This window comes from Aythya ferina (genome assembly GCF_964211825.1).
Source record: "Aythya ferina genome assembly, chromosome: 2".
NCBI classification, from domain to species: Eukaryota; Metazoa; Chordata; class Aves; order Anseriformes; family Anatidae; genus Aythya; species Aythya ferina.
In genome coordinates this window covers 144,516,432-144,542,661 of record NC_140297.1, presented here as the reverse complement: position 1 = coordinate 144,542,661, position 26,230 = coordinate 144,516,432, and the positions used below count along the sequence as shown (strand labels likewise).

The window sequence follows — 26,230 nt, the reverse complement described above, 5'->3', positions numbered from 1 at the left end:
TTTAATCGCTTGGTTATAAAATTAGGCTAAGTGAGTAACTTTTGGTCTTTGTTTCATCCAATGAATATTTAAATTCTCAGTATCAAGGGGAATAACTTGGGAGAAATTGAAAGAGATTTATACTTTTCTGATAGTTCAGAAATTCAACTGGAATGTGAAAAATGTATATCCTGATTTCCTCAAAAAGGAAGAAACTTGAACTGTACTTTCTGTATCCCAATTAAAACAAACAAACAAAAAACAAACAGTTAACTTGTAAAAAGAGTTATCTTCAATGCAGTCTAGTGCCTTAGACTTAGGCACTTGGGTCTGGCAGGTACTTTATGCAGTAAACTGTTCTTTATACTGCCTTTTTAATAACAGGAATCATAGCAGAAATCAAAGTAAGCCATAGAATAGTAGAAATGGAAATATTGGAACAAACAAAAGGGAGGCATCTAGTGTGACAGAACAGAAATAGACAGAAAAGTTAGGAAACTGTATATTATTTAAAACTGAATTATATTAGCTTAAAGCAGTATTGACTTTTCAAATGTGCCAGTATGGAAGAGAAGAGTAGTAACAGCTGATTTTTATGTAACATTTTATATACGTATTTCTAAATAATTTCACTATGGAATTAGTTATTCTTTCTGTTTTGGATGACAAAACTGAAGCACATGCTAATGAAGTGACTTGCTGAGAGTTGCCTGGAAAGTTCCTAGAAGAGTAGGGCACCTGAGTCTTTTGAGCCTCAATCCATGGCACCTGAAAACTAGGTAATGCTAACACTTTTCACAAAGCTGACAATTTCTTAGGTAGTAATGTTTTATTTTTGCTTACAGTACTTCCTTCTTGATGCCCCCTGATCTGTACAAATACATTGCGAAGAGAATTTTGAAGGACATATATTCAAATCAAATAAAGCTTATACAAAAGCAAATAGGAAAGGGCACTTTCACCTGGCATTCCCCTTCCTTCTCTCACTTATTAGTAAATTTGGGATTAAAGTCACAACCTTTTAATTCCTAATAGATATATGTGTTAGTGTAACAAATAAGCATAGGGTGTATGTAGGTTTATAACTGGAGATACAAGAAGTAAGAATTTCTTTTCATTTGTATGCAGCCTGGTGCTGCATAGTTTTTTGTTTTGTTTTGTTTTGTTTTGTTTTTTGTTTTTGTTTTTGTTTTTGTTTCAGAAAAGAGTCATAAAAACCACAAGTTTAAATCATATTTTGCTCTGGAAAGTTCAAAAACCTCTATGTCTTAAGTAAATCAACAGTCAAAACAAATTTATGATTGCAGTCTTGAAAGAAATTTCAGTTTTAGGAAATTGACTTGTGGCTGGTTTTCTGAACCTGTCTGAGCACACTGTTTTGACACTTATGGAAAACCAGTCAGTGGTATTTACGCTAATAATCATTCATCTTCCCAATGACCCCAATGGAAGTTTATGAATATTAACCAATCTGGAAGAAATTCACAATTTTACCTCTTGTGAAGGCTAACAAAAACAAAAAATATTTAATACTTGCTGAGAATTCTCATTTAATTTTCATCCAGTAACGTTTTCTTACACATAAAAGAACTTACTGTGGGAACTCTGTGGAATCTTTCAGAAATTCTTGCCTCGGCCAACATGATCACAGTGCCATTTAATTTATGTGAAGTAAATACCTAGTAATGATGGTAAAACTGTTAGCAGTTCTATTAACAGCCAAATTCTAGTCATATATGACCAGAACCTAATGAAAGACACAGAAACATAATATGCTATAAGCATGTAGAAATTCAGAATAAAGAATGACCATTTCAATACAAGACCCATTCAAAAAGGTTTCCATTCTCTTTCATAATTACATTTTTGAGAAGGGAAAGGTTTTTAATTTTCAAACCCCACTTGGATGTGATCCTGTGTAACTTGCTGTAGGTGACCCTACTTGAGCAGGGGGGTTGGACTAGATGATGTCTGGAGGTCCCTTCCAACTTCAACCATTCTGTGATTATGTGATTCTGTGTAACTGAATTTTTGTCCCTCAAAACCACACAAAAAGGGTTTCTGCTGGTCAGAAATGCACACATAATCCAGGAAAGGCATGCTTAATACAAATTAATTACCATCACTGTAAGTTTACATAAAGTACTTTTGAAATGACAACACTGTGAGATAGACTGTGCAGAGGAAGATATGAAACTGATTATATTAATCCCAGTAATGTTTAAGTAATTGCTATTAAAAAATGTTTTTTATTAAGGACTTTAAGTTCTAAGAAATGGCATATACTGCAAAGAAATCCCTATGAGGAACAAAAAATGTTTTCCTTTGTAAGGGAAACAAAGAAACAAACAAACAAACCAACAGATAATCCATTCTTAAAAAGTATTATATTTAGGATTTTATTGTTCCCAGGGGGTATTAAGACTGGAATATTGCTCATTTAACAGTTATAAAAATAATTTAATTGAAATAAATAAAAATATAAACAGAAGTTTGTAACACTAGTTGAGACATTAGTTTCCACAGTTTAGTCTCCTGATTCTGCAGTCTGTCTTTTGTGCTTTTTTTCCAAGTAACCTAGCCTAATATTAATCCTCATTTCTGTCTTTTGTTCCTTTTTATCATCTGCAACCTAAATCCTACTTCCACTTACCACTACCTCTTTCTTTGTCTTCATGGTCTGATGTAGTTAGAGTAGTTAGCTCTTTTTTACAGACAAAGAAATTACTGAAAGGAGGCCCCCATAGAACAGAAAGCCACAAAGCCATGGTTTATTGGTTATTGACTCTAGAAAATTGGAAAAATCTGTGAAAATATTGAATTTCCATCTTTGGATGGAGGAATAGATTTTGTGATGGAGTTTAGGAATCTGTATGTCCTTGATTTAGATAAAGGTGATATTTTAGATAATCTGAGGAAGCTGAACAGCTTGAAAGGGTATTTTACTATCTCAACACATATAAGAAATATTGATAATTTCATAGAAATCTTTTTGTTTTTGAGAATATTCTTTAGAGCGATACATACCCATTATTTGCTTTTTTATTCAGGACAAATCTCTCAGGGAGTTTTTGTTTGTTTGTTTGTTTTTGTTTTTGTTTTTTTTTCTTCCAGTGTCAGCTTTGAGTTTTTCTGGAAAATAAATTGTTGTGCTGACCTACAAAATTATATCCAAAAATTTGATTGTTGAAGTAGGTAGTTAGACTTGAGGGTAGGATATTTTTCTAAGAAAAAGTGGAAAGAATGTGTAGCATGTATATTATTTTAAACTTCTAGTTCAGATATGCGTTTCTTTAAATACGTGATTCCATTTTAGAAAATGTAGCTGTTTAACACGCTTCTCTCTAACAAAAAAATGTTGTGTTTTAAAAAACAAGCCTAAATGGTTATGTCAGTGCATACATGTATAAAGAGGGTGATGAACCATATTCATCTCATTGGTGCCAAGTCTAAGTATAAATGATAATGGGCACCAACTGAAACTCAGGAAATGCCATTTAAACAGAAGAAACCTTTTTACTGAAAAGGTAATAAAAACTGGAACAACTTGCTGTCGTGGTTCCGCTCGAGTGGGCAGCTGAGCTCCACCACAGCCGCTCTCTCACTCCCCCTCCTCAAAGAGGAACGGGGAGAAAATATGTGAAAAGGGGCTCAACGGTTGAGATAAGGACGAGAAAATCACACAATAATTATTGTAACGGGCAAAACAGACTCGGCATAAGGAGATAGTAAGATTTATTGCCTATTACTAACAAGTGAGAGAAGTGAGAAAACAAAGGAAAAGAAAAAAAAAAACAAAAGCACCTTCCCCCCCATCCATCCTCTTCCACCTCCTCCCCCCGAGTGGCGCAGGGGAACGGGGGAATGGGGGTTATGGTCAGTCTACAGCACTTCTTCTCTGCCGCTCCTTCTCGGTCACTCTCGTCCCCTGTGCTGTGGGGTCCCACCCACGGGATGCAGTCCTTGATGAACTGATCCGGCGTGGGCTTCCCACAGGCAGCAGCTCTTCCAGAACTGCTCCAGATATGGGTCCGTACCACGGGGTCCATCCCTCAGGAGAAAACTGCTCCAACCTGGCTCCCCTACGGGCAGCGGCTCCTGCCAGGTCACCTGCTCCTGCGTGGTCTCCTCTCCACGGGCTACAGGTCCAGCCCAGAATCTGCTCCGGAAGGGGTCTTCCACAGGCGGCAGCCTCCGTTGGTGCAGGGCCACCTGCTCCACCGTGGTCTCCTCCACGGGCTGCAGCATGGAACCCTGCTCCACCGTGGTACTCCATGGGCTGCAGGGGGACATCCTGCTTCACCATGGTCCTCACCACAGGCCGCAGGGGACTTCTGCTCCGGCACCTGGAGCACCTCTCCCCCTTCCTCTACACTGACCTTGGCACCTGCAAGGCTGTTCTCTCACTCCCTGCTGCTGTGTGGCGCAGCGTTTTTTTTCCCTGTTTTAAATATGCTCTCACAGAGGCACAAAACAACATCGCTTATTGGCTCAGATCTGGAAAACAATGGGGCCCTTCCCAAACATGGGGCAGCTTCTAGATCTTTCTCACAGAAACCACCTCTATGGCCCCCTGCTACCAAAACCTTGCCATGTAAACCCACTACACTTGCTCAGAAAAGCTGTAGAGTCTCTATCCCTGAATATATCCAAAACATGACACTATCATGAGCAACATGCTGTAGTTGACCCAGCTTTAGGAAATCAGTGGACTAGACAATCTCCAAAGGTGCCTTCCAACCCCAAACCATTCTTCAAAAATCTGCTGTTACCAGATATTCTGAGCAACCACTCTCCTCAGAACTCCTTAAGTACTATTAGCTAAGAAATGTAAGAAGTATTCGAAACCATCTAACATTTCTGAAAATCAAATTGTTTTACTTTTAGATAGGGCACTCTACAGTAGAAAGAATACATTTGAAATTAACTGTAACACGTAAGTATTTAGCTTTAGATATCTTGAAATTGTTGACTAATGGATCACTGGGGACATCTCCCAGGGAAGCTTTTCCTGAGGCAAAGTTCATGTTTTGTACTGGATGCCCATTTCATTGCTCAAAGGTTTGCTTACTGCCCACCTGATGCTGAGAGCACATAATGTTCTGTAGGAATAGCTTTATCTCTTTAAGTGGGTTTTGGATCATTATGTACACTGAAAGAACTTTCCTTCCTAGAGAATTGTTTTTGTCGCACTTGACCTTTCTTAAAAAGCATTACTAAAAACATTCCTTGTTTATTCAGTGTATTTTGACCTTTTAATGAAACAACAACAAAAATCATAGAATCATGGAATCATTTAGGTCATAAAAGACCAGATGGTACAGTTTCATTTTTAAGTAGTTCATTTTTATATTACTTTATAAGTAACATTTACTCTGTTTAGACATGAACTTAGTTTATTTATTCTGAGTGAGAAATAAGAGAGAATTACTTACCTCTTCTTAAATGTAATGCTTTTAATTGTATGTAGGCAGTGTATTTTTCACAGTGATGAAGAGACAGTTACTGTCAAGGTGCAGCATCTGACTCCCTGAGGGCTGGTGAGCTGTGGACCGCAGGTGATCTGCATGGAGACCAGCAGGGCAGGACCCATCCCACCACCCTGGCCAGGAGCAGGGGAGCCAGGACACTCAGGACAGCCCTAGCCCTGAGCATCTGGCATCTCCCTGAGGACAGAGGGAGGCTGGGGTCTGGGTCTGGCTGGGTGGGGCTCATGGCTGCACAAAGCAGTGCTGCGGAGAGCTGGAGACTGGCCCTGTGGTGGTCTCACCGGGGCAGGGGCTGACAGCCTCAGGGGTTGAAAAAGGATCCTGGGTCACAGGCAGGGATGAGGGAGACCTAGGGGATGTTGGGCAGAGCTGTTTATGCCCACCAGGGCCCTCAGAGTCCTGATAATCATATATTATATACCTCAGTGGTATATCATATGACTACATTACATAGAAATGTCATTACACAGAAGTGTAATTTAATACTGATATGTAAGACTTCAGGTCTAAAGTTAGTTGGATTGTAATGCCCTTATACTATATAATGTTACACACAGTGGCCAAAGGGAACACAATTTATATGGAGTTAAAAATCTATTGTTATGTCAACTGATGTTTTTACAGTCTGATAGTCTAAATTTGCCCATTTATTTGGTCTTTTTCAAGCATATACTATATTTTTTTTGTGAACTACTTTATGAATAATCCACCGATTTTCATTTATTCTTCCACTACTGAAGTTACTAACTTGTAAATTTAGAGGATAGTTGTTTACAGGCCATACTCTACCTGGAATCTAAGTGGAGTACTGCAAGGGTCTGTCATGGTACTAGTTCTGTTCAATGTTTTTACCAATGATCTAAAATCAGTAACAGAGTACAATCTCATCAGATTTGCACATGATGCCAAAATATCAGTCAATAGTCAATATAGTCATAGATAGATCCTTCCAGAGAGATGTAGAGAAGCTAGAGGAATGGGCCAACAGGAACTTTATGAAACTCAACAAGGACAAATGTAAAGTGTTGCACCCAGGAAGACAGAATGGCATAGTAATGGCAGGTAGCAAGCAGCTCTGCTGAAAAGGTCCTGTGGGTCCTGGCAGACGGCAATCAGAGCACAAGCCAGCAATGTGCTCTGGCAGCAATATTCTGTACTACATTAACAGGAATGTGTGATCAAAGGAAAGAATTATTGTCCTTTACTCAATACTCATGTGACCACAGCTGGAATAAGGCATCCAATTTTGATAGAGCAAGTTCAGTAGAGAGCTGCTGAGGCAGCTGGAGGCTGGAGCACTTGCCCTGTGAGGAGAGGCCGATGGAGCTGGTCTTGTTCACCCTGGAGAAGCCAGCAAAGCTAATAACAGCTTCCTGGTGTCTTCAAGGGGATTATTGAAAAGTCAAAACCAAGCTTTTCATGGTGGAGTAGGGTTTGAGAAAGAGAGAAAGATGGCAGAGTTGGAAACAAGATCTTCAGACCATATATAAAGATAAACTTGCTGTGAATCTTACTTTTGAACAAGTTGACTCAGGGAAATTGGGCAGTCTCCATCCTGTGAGGTTTTCTCAAGAATTGACCATATAAAATCCTGAGTGACCTGGTCTGACCTCAGGGTTGATGCTGCTTTATGCAGAAGCATGGCTAAGAGGCTTCCTGGTGGTACATTTTGCCCTGAGTTATTCTATGCTCCTATGGATAACATTTGTTTTAATCCATGTGTGATACAAAACAAATTCACTTTATAGAATATTAACCTTTTTGGTTTATATTTTATTTTTTGACTCCTAATCAGCATGCTGTTACTAAATAAGTAGTACAAATAAGTAGTATTAAAACACTAGTTTAATGTTAGTATTTATTTATCAGTTGTCTCTGAAGAAAGAGCAAATTTAGAAACTCTTTATAACATTTTCAGAATACTTCTTGATGAATCATACTTATTTGGTTGCATTTCAAATGTTTAGTGATGGGCTTTCAAGTCAGTTATGTTGTGCTGGCTGACTATACCTGTGCTTTCAGTCTATGGAATTATAACAGTTGACTTGTAATAATAGAAGTTATGGTTATATAATCTGTATCGAAGCTTTATTGTAAACTGGCATTGTGATGAGAATAGTTTAAGTCCAGTTGATGGTTAGTATCTGAAAGCATGGTAATATTGTAATTTCACACTGTCAATTTAATTTAGAGAATTAATTCATTTTCCTTAAAATCCTATCATTTTGAATCCTGCTAAAACATTTTTCTTAACCATATCTTATAAGAAAGAATGTTAATTAAATATCGACAGGTAATTATGTTAATTTTACTTTTAAAATTGAGTCTTAAATCATGTGCTAATGTATATTGACTAATCACTGGTAGTTCTTGCTTATGCTAGCCCCTCTAGGAGAGAAAAACAGTTCTGGTTTAATAGGAGATAGCAGCTACAGGTGAAATCTACAGCTTAATCTGGGATTGAACACAATATTGTGAGTGGTGCAGCTGATACAACAGAAAGAAGAGATGCTATCCAAAGGGACCTGGACAACCTTGAAAAGTGGACCCATGTGAACCTAATGAAGTTCAACAAGTCCAACTTCAAAGTGCTGCACCTGGGTTGGGGCAGTCCCAGACATGAGCATAGACTGGGAGAAGAACTCATTGAGAGCAGCTGTTCAGAGAAGGACCTGGGGGTTCTGGTGGACAAAAAGCTCAACAAGAGCCAGCAACCTAGAAGGCTTGCAGCCTAGAAGGCCAACTGCATCCTGGGCTGCATCACCAGAGGGGTGTCCAGCCTGTCAAGGGAGGGATTGTCTCCTTCTACTCTGCTCTGCGCTTGTGAGACCCTGCTTTGAGCGCTGTATTCAGGTCTGGGGCATATGAAGGATATTGGCCTGTTAGAGTGAGTCCACGGAAGGACCACGAAGTTGATCAGAGGGCTGGAGTACCTCTGCTATGAAGAGAGGCTGAGAGAGCTGGGGATGTTAAGTCTGGAGAAGAGAAAGTTCTGGAGAGACATCTTTGCAGCCTTTCATTACTTAAAATAAGCTTATAAAAAGGTGGAGAGTAACTTAGAGAGTGATAAGATAAGGAAGAATAGCTTTAGGAGGGTAGGTTTAGGTTAGATGTTAGTAGGAAATCCTTCACTGAGTGGGAGGACAAGAACATATTTCCTAGAGAAGCTGTGGGTGCCTCATCCCTGGAGGTGCTCAGGAGCAGGTTGGATGAGGCCCTGGGCAACCTGAATCAAGTTGGTGGCAGATACCTTAAAGGAGGCTGTAGAGAGGTGGGGGTTGGCCTGTTCTCCCACGTGCCTGGTGACAGGACGAGGGGGAATGGGCTTAAGTTGAGCCAGGGGAGTTTTAGGTTAGATATTAGGAAGAACTTCTTTACAGAAAGGATTGTGAGGCATTGGAACAGGCTGCCCAGGGAAGTGGTGGAGTCACCATCCCTGGAAGTCTTCAAAAGACGCTTAGATGTAGAGCTTAGGGATATGGTTTAGTGGAGGGCTGTTAGCGTTAGGTTGGAGGTTGGACTCGATGACCTTGAGGTCTCTTCCAACCTAGAAAATTCTGTGATTCTGTGATTCTGTGATTCATGCCTATGGCAGGGGGTTGGAATTAGTTGATCTTTAAGGTCTCTTTCAACTCAAGCGATTCTATGACTATAATAAGCCTAGAACTCAAGCTTCTATAATGAGCATAAAACTCAGGTCATCTTGTTTGAGATTAATTAATTTTGGTTAAGATAATAAATTGTCTCTAAAATACAGAAATTTGAATTAAGATCTACCTCAAGAAATACATTTGTCTGATCCTTCTTTCCAACGCATGAACTTTTCTTGTGGTAAATGTCACTGCTTTTTTCAGGCCTAGAGTTTCTAAACATGGTTAAATTCTAATTTACTATGGACACATTCTTTACAACTTAAAATAAGTAAATTTTAAATATATGTACTAATTATAAAGGGATGATACGTTCCTCTAGCATTCCCACATTTTAAGGTGAGCTTTCCCAAGTTGTAGTATTCTAAACGGGAAGGAAAAATTTTTTTCAATAGAAGCATTTTCATTGTATTAGCTATTATTTTAGCTATTAGACCATGAGATTAATTTAAATCAGAATTTTCACTGGGGGTTTATGTGTGGTAAATTTCCTTTGCTATCATATGTTTACAAGAGGAACCCTGTGTATAGTTATAGCATATTGCATATGTAAATTATGTGCATCTAGCACAGATTCATAATCTATTTCTGGAGCTTTGTCTCAGGGAAATGTCAAAGGCACTTGCCTCTCTTCTTTACTAGAAATGATGCTGGAATCAAGAGCAACCTCCACCCCTATATAAATAGAAAGGCTTATGGGTCTTCCGTATGTTTTCATTATCCAAAGTTTTAGCAGTTACAGCACTTTTGAGTAGTGGTTCATTCAGACTAGTTTTCTGAACTAAACTGCCCTGTGTTTTATCACTTTGATCTCCTTCCATTTGACTAACAAGCATAACAAGGTAGGTGTCTTTGCTTGAAAGTTGCCTCTCTAGCACAGTGGTACTGTATTTTTCAATGTATGCAGTTTGAAGCTTTAAGTAAGCAGTATTTTTCTTGCTTATTTTCTTTTTTATTTTTAAATGAGCTTTCTCTTAACTAGTTAATATTTTCCACTAAAGTGCTGTGTGTCTTTAAAACACTAGGACATAACATTCCATTTGACTGAGATTCAGAATATAATTTTGTTTTGAGCTTGATATTGGGAGCTGACTACTGCTTATTTTTGTACATTTGCTTGCATGATAAAGATACATCCACATATATTTTACTTTAAAAGTAGTGGTAATGTGTCGTGCAGTAAGTTTTCTTTCTTTGTTTTAAGCAACATTATCCTATTCCAACATATCTCTTGGACATGCACTTGTATTTTCTATGTTTTAATCTTGATAGCAATCTATGAAAATTCCATGTAAGCTGAATCATAACTAGTCTAGTCTTGTAATATTATTAATTGTTGTGATTTTTTTCTTTGTTTATTCCAGAATAAAACAAAACAAAACACGCCTAGGTCCATTTTTAGTTACAGTGCTGCCATCATAGGACAGTAAGGATTTTGTTTGTTTAGTTGTTGTTTTGTTGTTATTATTATTATCTATTATTACCTACTAGAAGATTCATGGTTCTGTTTCCTACACATAAACCTGTAGCTATACATGTATCTGGTGCTTATAAGTTGTTTAGTTGTGCAGGGAGAACTCCCGCTGTATGAATTAGAACTGCTGTTCTGAGGAACAGATATTAAGATATTACATGTAAGATAGTAAAATCAATTTTTTCCATGCATACAGAAGCTCTGTTTGTTACCTATTAGATACTGTTTTTTACTTATTAGATACCGTTGTGTTTGCTACACTATTTGTAGCAAAATAAAACATTTCCCACCTAAAATTTCTGCATAAACAAAACCAAAAACAACACGGACTTTATTATCAAGACTGAGTATTTTTAACATTTAAGATCTGTTTCATTTGTTTATACAGTATATTTGGTAGTTTTGTAAAAAGGTTTGATATAGCATGTGCATGAAAGGTGCTGTATACTTCCCAGTTCCACTGTGAGTTTTATTTCCATTTTCTAGTGATTCTTCTAACAGTGCAAATATTGCAAATCCTGTCATCGTGCACTACACTTCAAAGTCTCAAAATGTGCATTAGAGGACAGCTCAGGAGTAAAAAGTAAAAAGTGTGGAATGTTTGAATGAGTTTTGAAAAGTCCCTTATTCAGTATTATGTATTAAACATACTAATAGATCATAGTACAGTTTTTGCTACATCAACTTTTTTAATGTTAATTTTTTATTATGAATTTTATTATGCATTGCCCAGTTATTTGTCTGTTCATGTCAAGATGGAGTTGCTATTGTGTTAGATGTTCTAAATATTCAAAGGTGGGTAAGTTGACCTCAAAACATTTGCAAACGAATCTGGGGGATAGGGAAAGATGAAAAAGTTAATAAAATATTTTAAAAAACAATCCCCTATGGTTTACATATTTTTAGCTACTGCATAACTTAGAAGCGTTAAACAAATGTTTTCCTAAGCAGTGCATAGACAAAATTTTAATTAATCAAACTTTTTTTTTTCTTAGTTGTTGTTGTTCTGTTTTTTGTTTTTTGTTTTTGTTTTTTTTTTTAAACAGAAATCTGAGCGTTAAAAATAAAATTACAGATGCAGCCTTTGTCCAATATCAAATAGAGATAATTATGCTTAGATGTTGTTTTGTTTAAATGTGTACCTTTTACTTTCCATCTGCCCTTGGCCTTGTATCAACGCTAAATGCTTTAATGAGCTTTTAGAACCCTGTCAAGAGCTGATGAAAGAATTGGGTATGTGAACATATTTGACAGCCTTATTAGCAGTTGAACTACCAAAGTTTCACCTACTACCTAGGTTACCACATAATTCTATTGTATCACTCCTCAAGAAGACGGTTATCACTTTTCCACTCATGGGGTAGATACGGCTCTATTTTCTGCTTTAATGATATGGCTTTATTTTCTGCTTCAGCCATGGTATTTTTTTGGCTGAATTTCAAGGGGTAGAACTTATGTGCTCTCATTCTGACTGGTACAAAAGTTAATACTACAAACATTTGCAGCACATTTAAAACTAAATGTATAATATCACTATAATTACAAAAATGTTCACTACCATTAAAAAATGTTCTGATTACTTCCAAAACTTAAATAAACCATATTGACCTTCTTCTTTTCATGTCAGTTGTCTTCACTATGTTAAACAGAGGGAAATTTAATCTCTTAGGTTTAACAGAAAAACGCAATTCAAAAGAAAAAGTTAGCATCCAGTGCTACTGTGTGTCCCACAGGTTCTTCCACTTTGATCAAAACTGCCTCCACTGGTGAGTTAGAGGAGCCTATTGCGGTCACAACTGGTGCTATTACTGTTGCTAGCACATCTGCAGATGTTACTGTATCCACCCATAGACAACCTTCTGAAGAGCAACATGTGCAAGCTATGAATATAAGAAAATCAATTCTGGAATCCGCCTCTTCCAAGGAAGAATTCTCCCTTCATCAAGCAAACATACAAAGCACAAGAAGACGACCAAGAAAAGCTGAGCAGATAGAAAGAACTAAAGAACTTGCAGTTGTTACTCATAGAGGTATTGGATATTATTTTACTTGTGCCCATGTAGTTATGGAAAAATATTCTGTATAAATCAAAAATGAAAGGTCAGGTATACATTCCAGAAGTGTGATTAAACCAAATGGGAAAGGAATTAAATCTACTAAAAAGTGAGTTCTAATGAGGGCAGACAGATGAAAAAATGTAAGTAAAATTGTCATTGTAATTTAAATTAATTTAAATTATAGGAAAAAAAAGGGGGGAGGGAAGAGCAAGGAATTTTCACTTTATAATTTATATCATTGTGTTTCATTGTCAAGGCTAGTGTGAGATAAAAGTTGAGATAAAAACATTATTCTGTGCTACATATATGTTTAGAAATAAGCAATTAAACAACAAAACTGTACTTTGTAAGTAGCTGTTTTGTTCTAAACTAACCAGTGGTGTAGATGTATCCATCTCCGTTCTGATAACATCTTCAGCAAAGGTTTGGCTTTTTTAAATATGTGTACATTTTTATTCTATCAAATATGAAATCATGAAATCAGTGAATGGACATTAGTGACTGTACAGTAAGGCATTCAGTGGAGAGTATTAAGTTATTATTAAATCTAAAGTTTTGCTATATTCCTATATTCAGATGATTTAATCCACATGCAAAAGTACTAATAATGAACACTTGGAGCCTACACAAAGCAAGATTTATTTCACTTAAAGGTAAACGGCAATATGAAAATTAAATCTGAGTAACAGCAGTGCTTGAATGTCTTAATTTAACCACCAGAGACATTCAGAAACAAATTGGATTGTCTTTTTTTTTTTTGTCATTTACAGATGTTAATGGTGCAGGTTAATGTTATTGAATAAAATTTATTACGTATTATTATTTATTATTTTATGCTAGTCCATTGTTTCATGTAAAGCTATTGTACCTGAAGAACTTGAAAACACAAAAATATTGAAAAGCAAGAGCTTTTATAGCACAAGCAATTTGTAGATGTCTTTTTATATGGTCGATGTTTTGTAAAGACAATTTTAGAGTGGAATCTGTTATCCTACTGGATCAGATAGTCACCTTGCATAAATGACTGTAGCTTCATCTACTAAGACCTATTGACACAGCTGCAGTTGTACAGAATTTTAAAACATTATGTAAATTAAGTAGGTTATAAAAAACAAGAACTGTATTTGATTTGGTTTGCATGCAAAACAAATCATGAAATAGCTTTGTCTCTTAATTGTTTTAATTTCTATCAATACAAATTTTTTTTTGTGGTTATCAGTTGATACAAATTAAGAGTTTGGTTATAATCTGGTTATAATCTGGTTATAATAACAGATTATATGGCTAGGCATTCTGTTTAGAATATCTTTGGTCAGGTTTAAAAAGTAGAAAACAGTCTTATTTTCAGTTATGAAAGAGTATCTGAAGGTCTGTAATAATCTCTTCTAATTCATGGATATAAGAGTATAGTAATTTGGCGGTTAGGTTTGGCAGTGACTGTGATATACATACAGTTTCTTCTATCACTTGTTTGTAGTCATTGTACTACAATGTCCTCTCCACTGTTGTTTCACTGTCCTTTTCTCCTCTGACCTGTCCTTTAATCTAACATATATATAAGGCTCTTCTGAATTACGTTGCCATGTTAAAGTACAAAATTTTACACTGCGGGTGGTCCCGGGGGGGGGCTGGGGAGGGGATGACAACAAGGGACAAGATTTTGCTAAGCTAATGCTATGTTTTTTTTTTTTTGTTGTTGGTTGTTTTTTATATTATTATTATTATTTTATCCAAATATTAAACCGCAGCACATGTACAGATGAGATCAATACTGTGTACACTCTCCTAGAGAACGAAGTCCTTACCTAGCTGTGTCTGCAGTTTATTTCCCTCATGGCAAGTTTATAGTCTTGATTTTGTTAGCGTTTGTTAGACATCTTCTAAACATAATTTTATTGTGTTATACCCACATCACAGTATACATGTGATAGTAGAGTGGATATTCATATACTGAGGAAAAAAAATGGTTTCGCTTGGTAATCACCAATTTTTGATAGTACGCTTACAGTAGCCATGAAAATGTATCAGATTGACTAATTAACCTGTTATGGTCTACTATACAAAATTTCTCATTACACAGACATGTTTTGAAGGAATGGTTGTGAATGTGTGACTACAGTTTCTTCACAGGAAGTAATTTCCATGTTGGGGAGATATTCCACAGGTATTTCTATAGAGTTTCATGTGAGTTTCTACTGAAACATTTTAGCTTCTCTTTGATGATGAAAACATTACAAAAATATCCAACCAGTTGTCTTGCTCTGCGTATTTAAATTTCCTATGTAACTATTTGTTAGACCTGCTTAAGAAGTTTATGTAAATTCCTTTTTTAATTCTTTCTGTACTTAACAGATATTAAAAATTAGGTTATATTCTGGAAATCTATTTTTTTCCCGTGTTCTTGAGCATAACTCAAAAATTTTGCTTCCAAACCTATGCGAGGTAATTTATGCTTGAAAAGATAAAGATTTAATATACTAAATACAATTTACTAAAACTTACCATTTGAAACATGCACATACATGATTTGTTAAAAATTTACTGTACATGTAGTTTTTACCATAGACTGTTTTTAGAATGTTGCTAGTTAGATCAAAATAGTGCCATACTTTATTATATTGTCATCGATGCAAAATATTAACTCTAGAATGAGTCCTAATGTTGGATTCTGTTGTATTGTTCTGTGACTAAGTTCTTCCAGAAATGGTAAACAACATTATTTTTATTATTAAACTGACTTTTGTGTTCTTTTTATGAAAGAGAGAACTAGAGGTCTCTATCTGTCTAAAGTTAATCTACTAGATCAAAATTAGTCTACCACACTTACTATCTGGACTTCAGAAATAATCGTAGTTTGTGTCAAAGGATGGTTGAAGAATTTCTTCTCTGGAATTCTTAGAAGAATTTCCAGCTTAGAAATTCTTAGAAGAATTTCTGAGCTGGAAATGACAGAAGAAGAGAGAATTTTTGTTACAACTACTTAAAAGATGAAAAAGGAAACCCAGTAGCTTTCTCTGAAATATTTCCACAAGTGATAGGGCAGTGCAAATATAAATAATAAGGTGACAGTGAGATCTTGTGAGGAGTATTGTACATGATTACAGTTCCTTCATCAAAAAGAATTCAGACTGAATCAGATAAATAAAAGTACTATACTGCTATTATATTGTTCTGAGCATCTGACCTTACAAAAGAAAATGTAATGATGAAGGGATAAGTATTTCAGGAAGTGAATGCAAATATGTAGGGAATGTAAAGACAAATAAGTATATAAGATATAAACAGGTATATTAGGGTGAAGTGTGAGAAGAATTCTTCTTATTGGAGTGAGGAACTCTTCTGGAAGGAGGAGGTGAAAATCTTGCTTTCAAGACAGGTTGATTTTACAGGTTGATTAGCCAACGAAGAATATATTTAGATGCTACAGCTAGAAGAAAAACAGAATCTTTTTGATCTTAAGTTCTCATGAACCAAGAATTCAAGCTCAGGAAAGTGTATTGCTTCCTCTATTTCAAAATGGGGTGGGAGGAAGCTCATATGGTTATTACATCACAGTTTTTAGTATGATCTGTCTTATTCAGGTGTGAAGTCAGGAAAGGAAATTAAATGTGATTTTTATCTTGTTTATTTTCTGTTGAAGTATTTAAGTACTGTGAGCATGGTCATAACTACATTAATGGGGGATAATCTGACATTTGAATGGAGCCAAGTCCAGTTGGAGGCCAGTCACTAGTGGCGTCCCCCAGGGCTCGGTGCTGGGGCCGGTCCTCTTTAATATCTTCATCGATGATCTGGACGAGGGCATCGAGTGCACCCTCAGTAAGTTCGCAGATGACACCAAGTTAGGTGCGTGTGTCAATCTGCTTGAGGGTAGGAAAGCTCTGCAGGAGGATCTGGATAGGCTGCACCGATGGGCTGAGGTCAACTGCATGAAGTTTAACAAGGCCAAGTGCCGGGTCCTGCACCTGGGGCGCAATAACCCCAAGCAGAGCTACAGGCTGGGAGAGGAATGGTTGGAAAGCTGCCAGGCAGAGAAGGACCTGGGAGTGATGGTGGACAGTCGGCTGAATATGAGCCAGCAGTGTGCTCAGGTGGCCAAGAAGGCCAACGGCATCCTGGCTTGTATTAGGAACAGCGTGACCAGCAGGGCTAGGGAGGTGATCGTCCCCCTGTACTCAGCTCTGGTGAGGCCGCACCTCGAGTACTGTGTTCAGTTTTGGGCCCCTCGCTACAAGAAGGACATCGAGGTGCTTGAGCGGGTGCAGAGAAGGGCGACGAAGCTGGTGAGGGGCCTGGAGAACAAGTCCTAGGAGGAGCGGCTGAGGGAGCTGGGCTTGTTCAGCCTGGAGAAGAGGAGGCTCAGGGGTGACCTTATCGCTCTTTTTAGGTACCTCAAGGGAGGCTGTAGCGAGGTGGGGGTTGGCCTGTTCTCCCACGTGCCTGGTGACAGGACGAGGGGGAATGGGCTTAAGTTGAGCCAGGGGAGTTTTAGGTTAGATGTTAGGAAGAACTTCTTTACAGAAAGGGTTGTGAGGCATTGGAACAGGCTGCCCAGGGAAGTGGTGGAGTCACCATCCCTGGAAGTCTTCAAAAGACGCTTAGATGTAGAGCTTAGGGATATGGTTTAGTGGAGGGCTGTTAGCGTTAGGTTGGAGGTTGGACTCGATGACCTTGAGGTCTCTTCCAACCTAGAAATTCTGTGATTCTGTGATTCTGTGATTCTGTGATTTTGTTCTTTTGTATAATCTGTGTCTCATTAAACTAAGAATTCAGTTTAGTAATGTAGTTGATGCTACTGAATTGTTTTAGAATTCATATTAGGTTGATCTTCTCTTTCTTAGCACAGTAGAATTTTTATTCCAATGTATGCAAACATAATGAGCAATATTTTATAACTTTTCTTAGTGAGTGCTTTCACAGCATGTTTGGACTGTCTAAAGATACACGCTCATTTTAAATACAGGAGTACACATTCATCTTCATTAAATACCTCTGAGAGTTTATTTTATTCATTTTACTGATGTCTTCATTCTCTTTTATTTCCCTACTTTTTAAGCATTTTTTCCTTTATAAAAAAAAAAAAAAAAGCTTTCTCATTTCTGTCCTTGCCACTTTCTTCTTTTAGAACTCTTAACGATCACACCTTGCCTTAAGCTTTTTGATATCTGACTTTGTAGTATCATAGTTATAACCAGGAAAAAATGATTCAGCGAGGGGTAAACAAAAAACAAAACAAAAAAGACCTTTGCTGCTGGATGTTCCCCATTAATCCTGGATTTCTTTTTGTGCTGTGTTGCAGGAGAGTGTCTGAAGGTAGGAGACAAGATTAGTTTAAAACTTGTTCTAAAGTAAAAGAGAGTCATAAAGTGAGAACACACAAAATATAAGAGAAAATGAAAGAGGAATTAAATTGGGTGCTAATGAAACTCTCTTCAATCAGTTTATTTACCAAAGAGGGAGTTATTTGACTGTCTTGATTTTTTTTTTTTTTTTTTTTTGAAAGATTCAGTAAAATCGTAGCACTGCTCTGTGATTATTTGATGTAAGCTTTTTAAAGATTTGATAGAAAATATATTCCTACATCCTACATTTTATGAGATTTTCTTCTTTAGAAGAAGAAAAAGAAAGTGAGGAGCAGGGAAGCAGAGATTTTACTAAGAGCTGTTAAAGATTTTTAATAGAGCCATGTAAGCAACCACTGCATATGTTTGCAGGTTTTTTCTTTAGTGTGTGTGATGAGTGAAACCCACAACTATAATAATGTGAATGTGAAGAAAATCAATATATTTTGCAGTAAAAGTAAGATTTTTGCATTCATGTATTTGTATAAGAATACTCATACATAAGGTTTGTGTACTCTGTGTCTTCGAAGTGGCAGTAGTTCATAAAGTCACAAGAAATTCTCATTAGCATAACTATATTTGTTTAACTTTTCATAAAGTGTTTGGAAATACCTCTTTAATGTGTTCATTGAGATAAATAGACATCTGTTTGCTGGATGAAATCTATAATCCATGGTTTGTTAATTTAAATATTTTTCTTAGATTAAAAACTGATAATGGTGATTTAAGCTTCTTTACATCTTCCAACTTCAAAGTCATCTTTGGAAAGGAGATCAGTTTTCATCCAATAGTTAAGTCTAGTGTGATTAGAAGGAAGAAAAAGGAGAGAAAAAAAATATTCTGAATCTATTTATTATTGCTCTAAAATAACTACAAAATACTAAAAATGAAGATGTAGCATTTTTTAACACACACTTATTCAAAGCGGCCACTAACAACCTTCTCTTATAGAGCAGCCTGTGCTAGTGCAGTTCAAGGGCTGTCAGGAAAGGCTGCAAAGCAAAACTACGGTAGCCAGATGCACATCTATTGGGAGACATGCAAAATAGACAAAAGGCATGGTGTCCTGGTTTTGTTGTTCATTTTATTCACTGTAACTGACTTTGTATTTAGGATTAAAATAGTGGTGATAGCGCCTTTGTTATTGTTGTTGCTGATCAGAGCTTATACTAAATCAAGGACTTTTTTGCTTCTCATGCCACCCTGCTAGTGAGGAGGCTGGGGGTGCACATAAAAAGCTGGGCAGGGCACAGCCATGACAGGTGGCCCAAACTGACCAAAGGTAGTCCCTATACAGAACTTTTATGATGTTCAAAGTCTTAAAATTATTTCTTCATCATTCCTCCTCATCATTCTTAGCTCGGTACTAATATATAGAATAACCTATATTATATAACATATATCACACATATTTTATTTTTATCAGTACTTGTTCTATCACAGTTTATAAAGTTCAGATCATAATTACATTACATTATTGTTCAAAGATGTTCTTTATATTTGTTGGAAGTTACCTAAAGAAGTAAAATATTTTCGTAATTTTTAGTGGAAGTAAAGTGAGAGCGTTCCTATTTTGCAAAAACTTGCAATAATTGTATTGTTCCAGCAGCTCTTCAGCAGTTATACTTTTAAGTCAAGAGAAGAGATTTTTTTCCTTTTGGTGTAGTCTTTCCTTTCAGTGTATTTTTTCTGTGATAAGAACCCAATGAGAATTTTTCAAGTACATATTAAATTGTACATGGCTAATGTAATACACAGTACTGTTCTCTTAAAATCGTCATAGGTTTTCATCTGTAGATTAAGAATGAACTGAGAACTTGCACTATTAAAATGAAAATGTATCGTATTAAAGTAAAATCAAAATACATTATATTTTAATATAAACATGAAATGCACACATTAGGTTAATGAAGCCATAGACATATGATTCTAAAGTATATAATTGTGTTTGTTGAACCATCATTTTATGAAAAAAAAAAAAAAAAACACATTCAGTTTCATTTATATTTTCTTTCATTCTGGATAAAACATTTTGACTGTGGGAAGGGGTAATACTAAATCAGATCTTCAGCCAGCAAAATTTATATACCTGGAAGAGACTCAAAATCTCATTTTATTCATTTAATATATCGTAATGAACAGTAGCTTTGTTTAAACATCTCTCCTTTTTGCAAGGAGTCAAAAAGTAATTGATATTATTTTAGTCATTTTATTGTGCACAAAGATACTGTGCTTAAAATATATATGATCTTGAAACAAATAAACTCAAAAAAAAAAAAGAAAAGAAAATAGTGTGAAAAGGGGATGGTTAACTTTACAGTCTGATTGCTCATCTTGAATCATTCTTTATATTAAAAAAAATAATCATTATCTACTTATATAATTCTCTATTTACATCCTCTAATGCCAACCTTCAAGATGCAAAAAGACTCTAGAAAATTGTGCTACATCATCAGTGTGTTTGTGCATGATTTGTTATGCAATACTTTGGTTCAGATTTTTTTTAAATAAAGATTTCTGGAGCCTGAAGTGCTATCACCTGAAATCTAAATAGGCTGCAATATCTACATACACACACACCTTTCACCTTTCTTATTTTTTTTTTTTCTGCCTTTTACAGTCCCTTGAAGTGGTGAAGTTGTAATCGCAATGACATCTTCATATTTAGGGCTTGTGTAGTCAGAGTTTGGAAATTCTGGATAACTATATATGTTACATGCCTAGTAAACATGCAGTGTATGAAAAAAACAAACAAACAAATACTCCCCCCCCCAAAAAAAAAAAAATAAAATAAAAAAACGACCTGCGCATGAATAATAAGTTCAAGTTTAAGGCTTGGTAGATCTGCTGTGCATGTATACCAACGTTTTTGGAACACATAATTCCAAGCATATGTCTAATTCAGTGTATCATGTATGATTTATTTGATATATCTGCATATAAGCACTGTATGTGGGAAAATCCAGAGTATACTGGACTCCTGTTTCCATCATTAGAAACAGTATATGCAGCAAATAAAATCTGTCATAATCTAATATTTTCTGTTCTGGAGCAATCAGTGGTTCTGCACTAAACTGTATCGGTTCTAAGCTGTATTAAAAACAACTATTTTCCTCTCTCTTTAGAAAGCAGTTAATTACTTGTTATTTCCTGAATAGCATAAATGCAGAGAATATGCTTACTGTTATTGATTATGTAGTAGTCTTCATCTTGTTCCTTGTCATCATCTTTCAACTCAGGTGGCTGTGCACCCTGAGAATAATTAGCTTTACTGTAAAGACTGAGTTAAAAAAAGACATTAAGTACCCTATCTTTCATCACTACATTTCACCTGATATTCAATAAATGATGGAGATACTCATCGAGGTTTCATTTGCAGTTGATGTATTTTTAAAAGCATTTTTTATTGTCTTATGCTATACTAGGCAAATTTAGTTCCAGATGGGGCTTGGCCCATCTGATTTCCTCCCTTCATGGCTTGAGAACAGCTCTATAGTTCTCCTGAATTGCCATCCCCTGCCTTCATATATAGGCACAGCCAAATGAGCAGTCTATTGCCTTTTTTTTTTTTCATATTATTGTATCTCAGCAGATGTCATTTAAGGAGGGCAATAATTTAAGTGCAGTCATGAAATACGGCTTTGATAATATGGTATTGTTCTCCTCTATTAGCTGGGGTGCAGTGAATTTAATGTGAGAGAGTTTCAGGAAAGGGGCTGTTTCGGTGTTTGAACTACTATGAGCAACTACTTTAAAGAGGAAAGAAGTATACATGGTCGGAAGAGTCCTCAGTTTCCAATGATTTTTACTCTGTGTAGTTTCTTGTAGTAATACAACCTGAGTGCCTGTTACATGCGTAACTTTTGGTTTTGGTGAATTTCAGTCTTCAACATTTTAAATGTTCTTTGTACTTGGTAGAAAAGTAAGAAAGTATGGACAAGACAAGTTAGACAATTTCTCTACATAAATGCTGCTGCATAACTAAAACAAATACATGAATTTTTGAGTTGTCTGTGTTTTAAATAGAGTATTTTGCATGGTTATCCTTGATGCTTCCATATTATAGAAGGAAATTTTCCATCTGGAAGTTTTTGTCTTGTGCATGTCTCTCAGGATATACTTCTTCAGCAGAGCCAGAATTGTAAAATATGAGAAATAGCTCTTAGTTTGTAAGCTTTGTTTCTAGTGTCTGAGAGATTATTGTATTCAAGGTTCCTACAGAAATTATATTTCTAAGTCTTTATCGTATAATAGGCAGCCCTAAAATATACGTACATATATTCTTATTTGGCTGAGGTGCTTTTTAATATAGGAACTGGCATAAAGAGTAAATGTGGTAAATGCAGTAATTGTCAAGATTAGTCCTCTCTCACAAGGTTTTGTATCTCCTTACATATCATAAATAGCAGATATTATCTTAAATATTAATGTAATTTAAAACATCGTTTTCCACTTTTTGAAATTATAATATATATATATATATATAGTTACTCTGCCTTTTTTGTTCAGTTCAGAGTTAAGTTGTTGTATTGGTACAAACTTCCATCTTCTACTGTTATTTATATCAGAATGACATGAATCTAAACTAAGTATAAATCATAATCAGTCTGACAGGCCAGCTCATTGGGTTATGTCATCCCTCTCAAAAGAGTCAAGGCTTTACCACAGGCTAAAAGCTAAGTAGATAAACCTCTGAAGAAAGTTGGTAGAGCTGTATAATTGATAATTAGAAGGAGAGTTCAAACTCTCTGTGTTCTTTGTTTTCCTCTTTTTTTCCTGCCTAGCGCTTCTGAGATTGCTACTGACTTTCTACTTCCTGTAATCCACTGGAATATTATATGGAAGTTATATTTTGTTCAGAATAGCTTGTACCACCATGTGTAATCATGGTTAAAAATCTTGACTTGATTTTTGGTCTCTGTAATAAGAAACCAGGAATTCCAAAAGCTGTTGACCTATTGAGACAAATGTCATCAGAGAAAATTGAGACCAGTCTAGTGGTCAACCTTTTGCCTATATTTTGTATATGTATCATCAAAAGTACAAATGTGTAAAATGGCAGTATTAAGGTATTGTTTCCAAATTTATTATTATTTTTTTTAACTATGAATACAGAATTAAGACCTATGTCTTAGAATATTTTGAAAGACTGTGTACCTTCATAACACAGCAATTCCTTCAGATATACTTGAAAGTATATCTGCCTTTGAAATAAAAATTTGGATGCAGATATTAAGGGAAAAAAACATGGAGTCAGCTGGTTGCTGGCTTCACATTACTTGAATCCTTTTTTGTCTGTTTTGCTTTATGTGTAACTCAACACTTAAATTTAAGTTGCCATTTTGACATCTGGAACTTAATTTATTGAAGCTTAAATGGAAACCTATCAGTAGTTTTTCTCCCTGTTTTCTACATCCTGATTCCCATTAGTCATGTCATTCATCCTGTATTAAGAAATAAGAAATACTTTGCAATTCTTGATTCTCATACTGATTAACTAAGATAAATATAAAACAGTTTCCTCAAGAAGCATGTTGTTTCTCTGTCAACAGCAACATGTTCTGTTAAATCATGGAGAGTGTTCTTAAGCATATGGAACACTTTGTTTGTTTCTGATGTTTAGGCAGTATTCCAAAGATCTCCATCCTTTTCAACACATCCATACTGCAGTTAAGACAAATATGGTATAGAAAGACAAAAATAAACTGGGAAATCAGTGTTTTTGTTTGTTTGTTTGTTTGTTTGTTTATTTATTTATTTTCTGAGACAGTGTTTGTAGAAAATAGGCATGTGGTTCTATTCTAAAAATCTCAAGGACCTAATCAAAATGTGTAGCTCATAAGTTCTGAGGAGTTTTCATCCTATGAGTTGCTTTCCATAGAAAAATGTAAAAACCAGCAAGCCACAGAATATGAATAAATATACAGTTATATGTAACTTTTCTACAAAAGGAAAAAAATATATTTTTTTTTTCAGTGTGTCTAAAACATTGCCTAAAAGTACCTGAAGCTTCATTATCTTGCGTAAGAGGATATTTAGGACAAAGACTTCAACAAAATTATTCTGAACCTCTTTAAGTTTATATGTCAATTGACTACTGTGTATACAAGCTTGCTCTATTACCAGAATCTCAGATCACCCATCTGGCATGCAAAATTTCATCTCCCATGCAGACTTCTTTTATTTTTAGAACTCTTTATATCCTTCCTTCCTCAGTGAAGTCTTCAGTTTCATCTTTTGTATTTGCAGAAAACACTGGACCCTGTAGCTTTAGATAAAATTACATAGTCTATATATTGTCTGTATGTGTCTAGGTTGTATGTATGTATATGCATATACAGCCTGACACATATTTTAGTCACTGCACATGTTTGTACAAAATACATTCCTATAGCTGCTCCCTCACACTGTATTACTAAAGTACTGTTCAATAAATCAGCATTTAAACAAAAGTAAAAAATAAAATAAAATAAAATAAAATAAAATAAAATAAAATAAAATAAAATAAAATAAAATAAAATAAAATAAAATAAAATAAAATAAAAGTATGTTTCACCTCTTTTTGGGTAAAGAACATTCAGAGTTCTTGTTGCTTGCTTTCCTTGTACTATTTAATAGCCATAGCAAGGTGTTGCAAATAGTTATAAAATCATAGAATGGTTTGGGTTGGAAGGAACCTTAAAGACCATCTAATTCCAACCCCTCTAACATTGGCAGGGACACCTTCCACTAAGTCAAGTTGCTCAAAGCCCCAGTCAGCCTGATCTGGAACACTTCCAGGGATGGGGCACCCTTAGCTTCTCCGGGCAACTAGTTCCAGTGCCTCACCACTGTCATAGTGAACGATTTCTTCCTTATATCTAATCTAAACCTTCTCTTTTTTAGTTTAAAGCCATTACCCCTTGCCCCATCACTAAACTCCCTGATAAAGAGTCTCTCCCTGTCTTTCTTGTAGGCCCCATATAAGTACTGGAAGGCCACTATAAGGTCTTCCCGGAGTTTTTCTTATACAGGCTGAACAACACCAGCTCCCTCAGCCTCCTTACTCTACAAGAGGTATTCCAGTCCTCTGATCATTTTCATGGTCTCTGGACCCACTCCAAAAGGCTCATGTATCTCCTGTGCTAGGGGCCCCAGAGCTGAATGCAGTACTCCTGATAGGGCCTCATTAGAGCAGAGCACAGGGAATCACCACCCTTGACATGCTGGCCATGCTTCTTTTGATGCAGCTTAGGGTGTGGCTGGTTTTATGTGCTTCAAGCACACATTGCCAGCTCATGATGAGGTTTTCATCCAGCATTGCTCCTAAGTTGTTCTCCATAGGGCTGCTCTCCCTTCATCCCTCAGTCTTTATTAATGTTTGGGTTGCCTTGACAGCACATTCCACTTGGTCTTGTTGAACCTCATGTCTATTTTACAGTTCCATTTTATATATTGTAAACTCTGTTTCTTGTGTATGTAAACTGTGGATATGCCATTTGAGGACTGAAGTTGAAAAGAAGCAAAGAAAAGGTCTTCTGTCTTTGTCATGTTGGTATGATGATTTCTAAAAATAAAGGACACACATCTCCCTAATACTAGAACTAAAACCCATCCCAGCACCACATTCAAGCCCACTCCCATTTTACTTTGGTGTTACAAAAATACCAGGCATGTTGTCTGATCCATGAGTTATTTTACATTGATGCTCAAAGGCCTAGAGAAGCTTACAGCTGTACTCATAGGTTCATATATGTGTAAAAAGAGCATCTTAAAAATCTCCCAACGTTATGTGAGAGCATGCAGAGAAGGACCTGGGAATCCTGGTGGACAAATTGCCCATAAACCAGCAATGTGCACTTGTAGCCATGAAGGCCAATGCTTTAGGTGCTTTAGGAAAAGCATTGCCAGCAGGTAATCCTCCCTCACTACTCAGCCTTGATGTGCTGTGTCCTATTCTGGGCTCCCCAGTATACAACAATCCAGCAAAAGGCTACTAAAATGATAAAGGTCCTGGAGCATCTCCCATATGAGGTAAAGCTGAGGTAGTTGGAACTGTTCAGCCTGGAAAAGAGAAGGCTCAAGGGGAATCTTATCAATGAGTATAAGTATATGAAGGGTGTCAGGAGGATGGGGCCAGACTTTTCTCTGTCGTGCTCAGCAATAAGATGACAGGCACCAAATGAGACACAGTAAGATCTGCTTGAACATGAGGAAGAAATTATTTACTCTGAAGTTGACGGAGCACTGGAACAGTTTG

At 36.2% G+C, this 26,230-nt stretch overlaps 1 protein-coding gene across 5 annotated transcripts in view; it reads left to right on the top strand.

Annotated features, from left to right (window-relative positions):
• CSMD3 (CUB and Sushi multiple domains 3) overlaps positions 1 to 26,230 on the top strand; it is a 684,493-nt gene that overhangs the window by 247,384 nt on the left and 410,879 nt on the right. For 3 of the 5 annotated variants that reach the window (XM_084509889.1, XM_084509888.1, XM_084509892.1), the window contains exon 7: positions 12,326 to 12,622. The exons of the other annotated variants lie outside the window; for them this stretch is intronic. In XM_084509889.1, the coding sequence (XP_084366015.1) occupies positions 12,326 to 12,622 (297 nt within the window). The remainder of the gene's footprint in view (positions 1 to 12,325; positions 12,623 to 26,230) is intronic. 5 annotated transcript variants of the gene reach the window in all.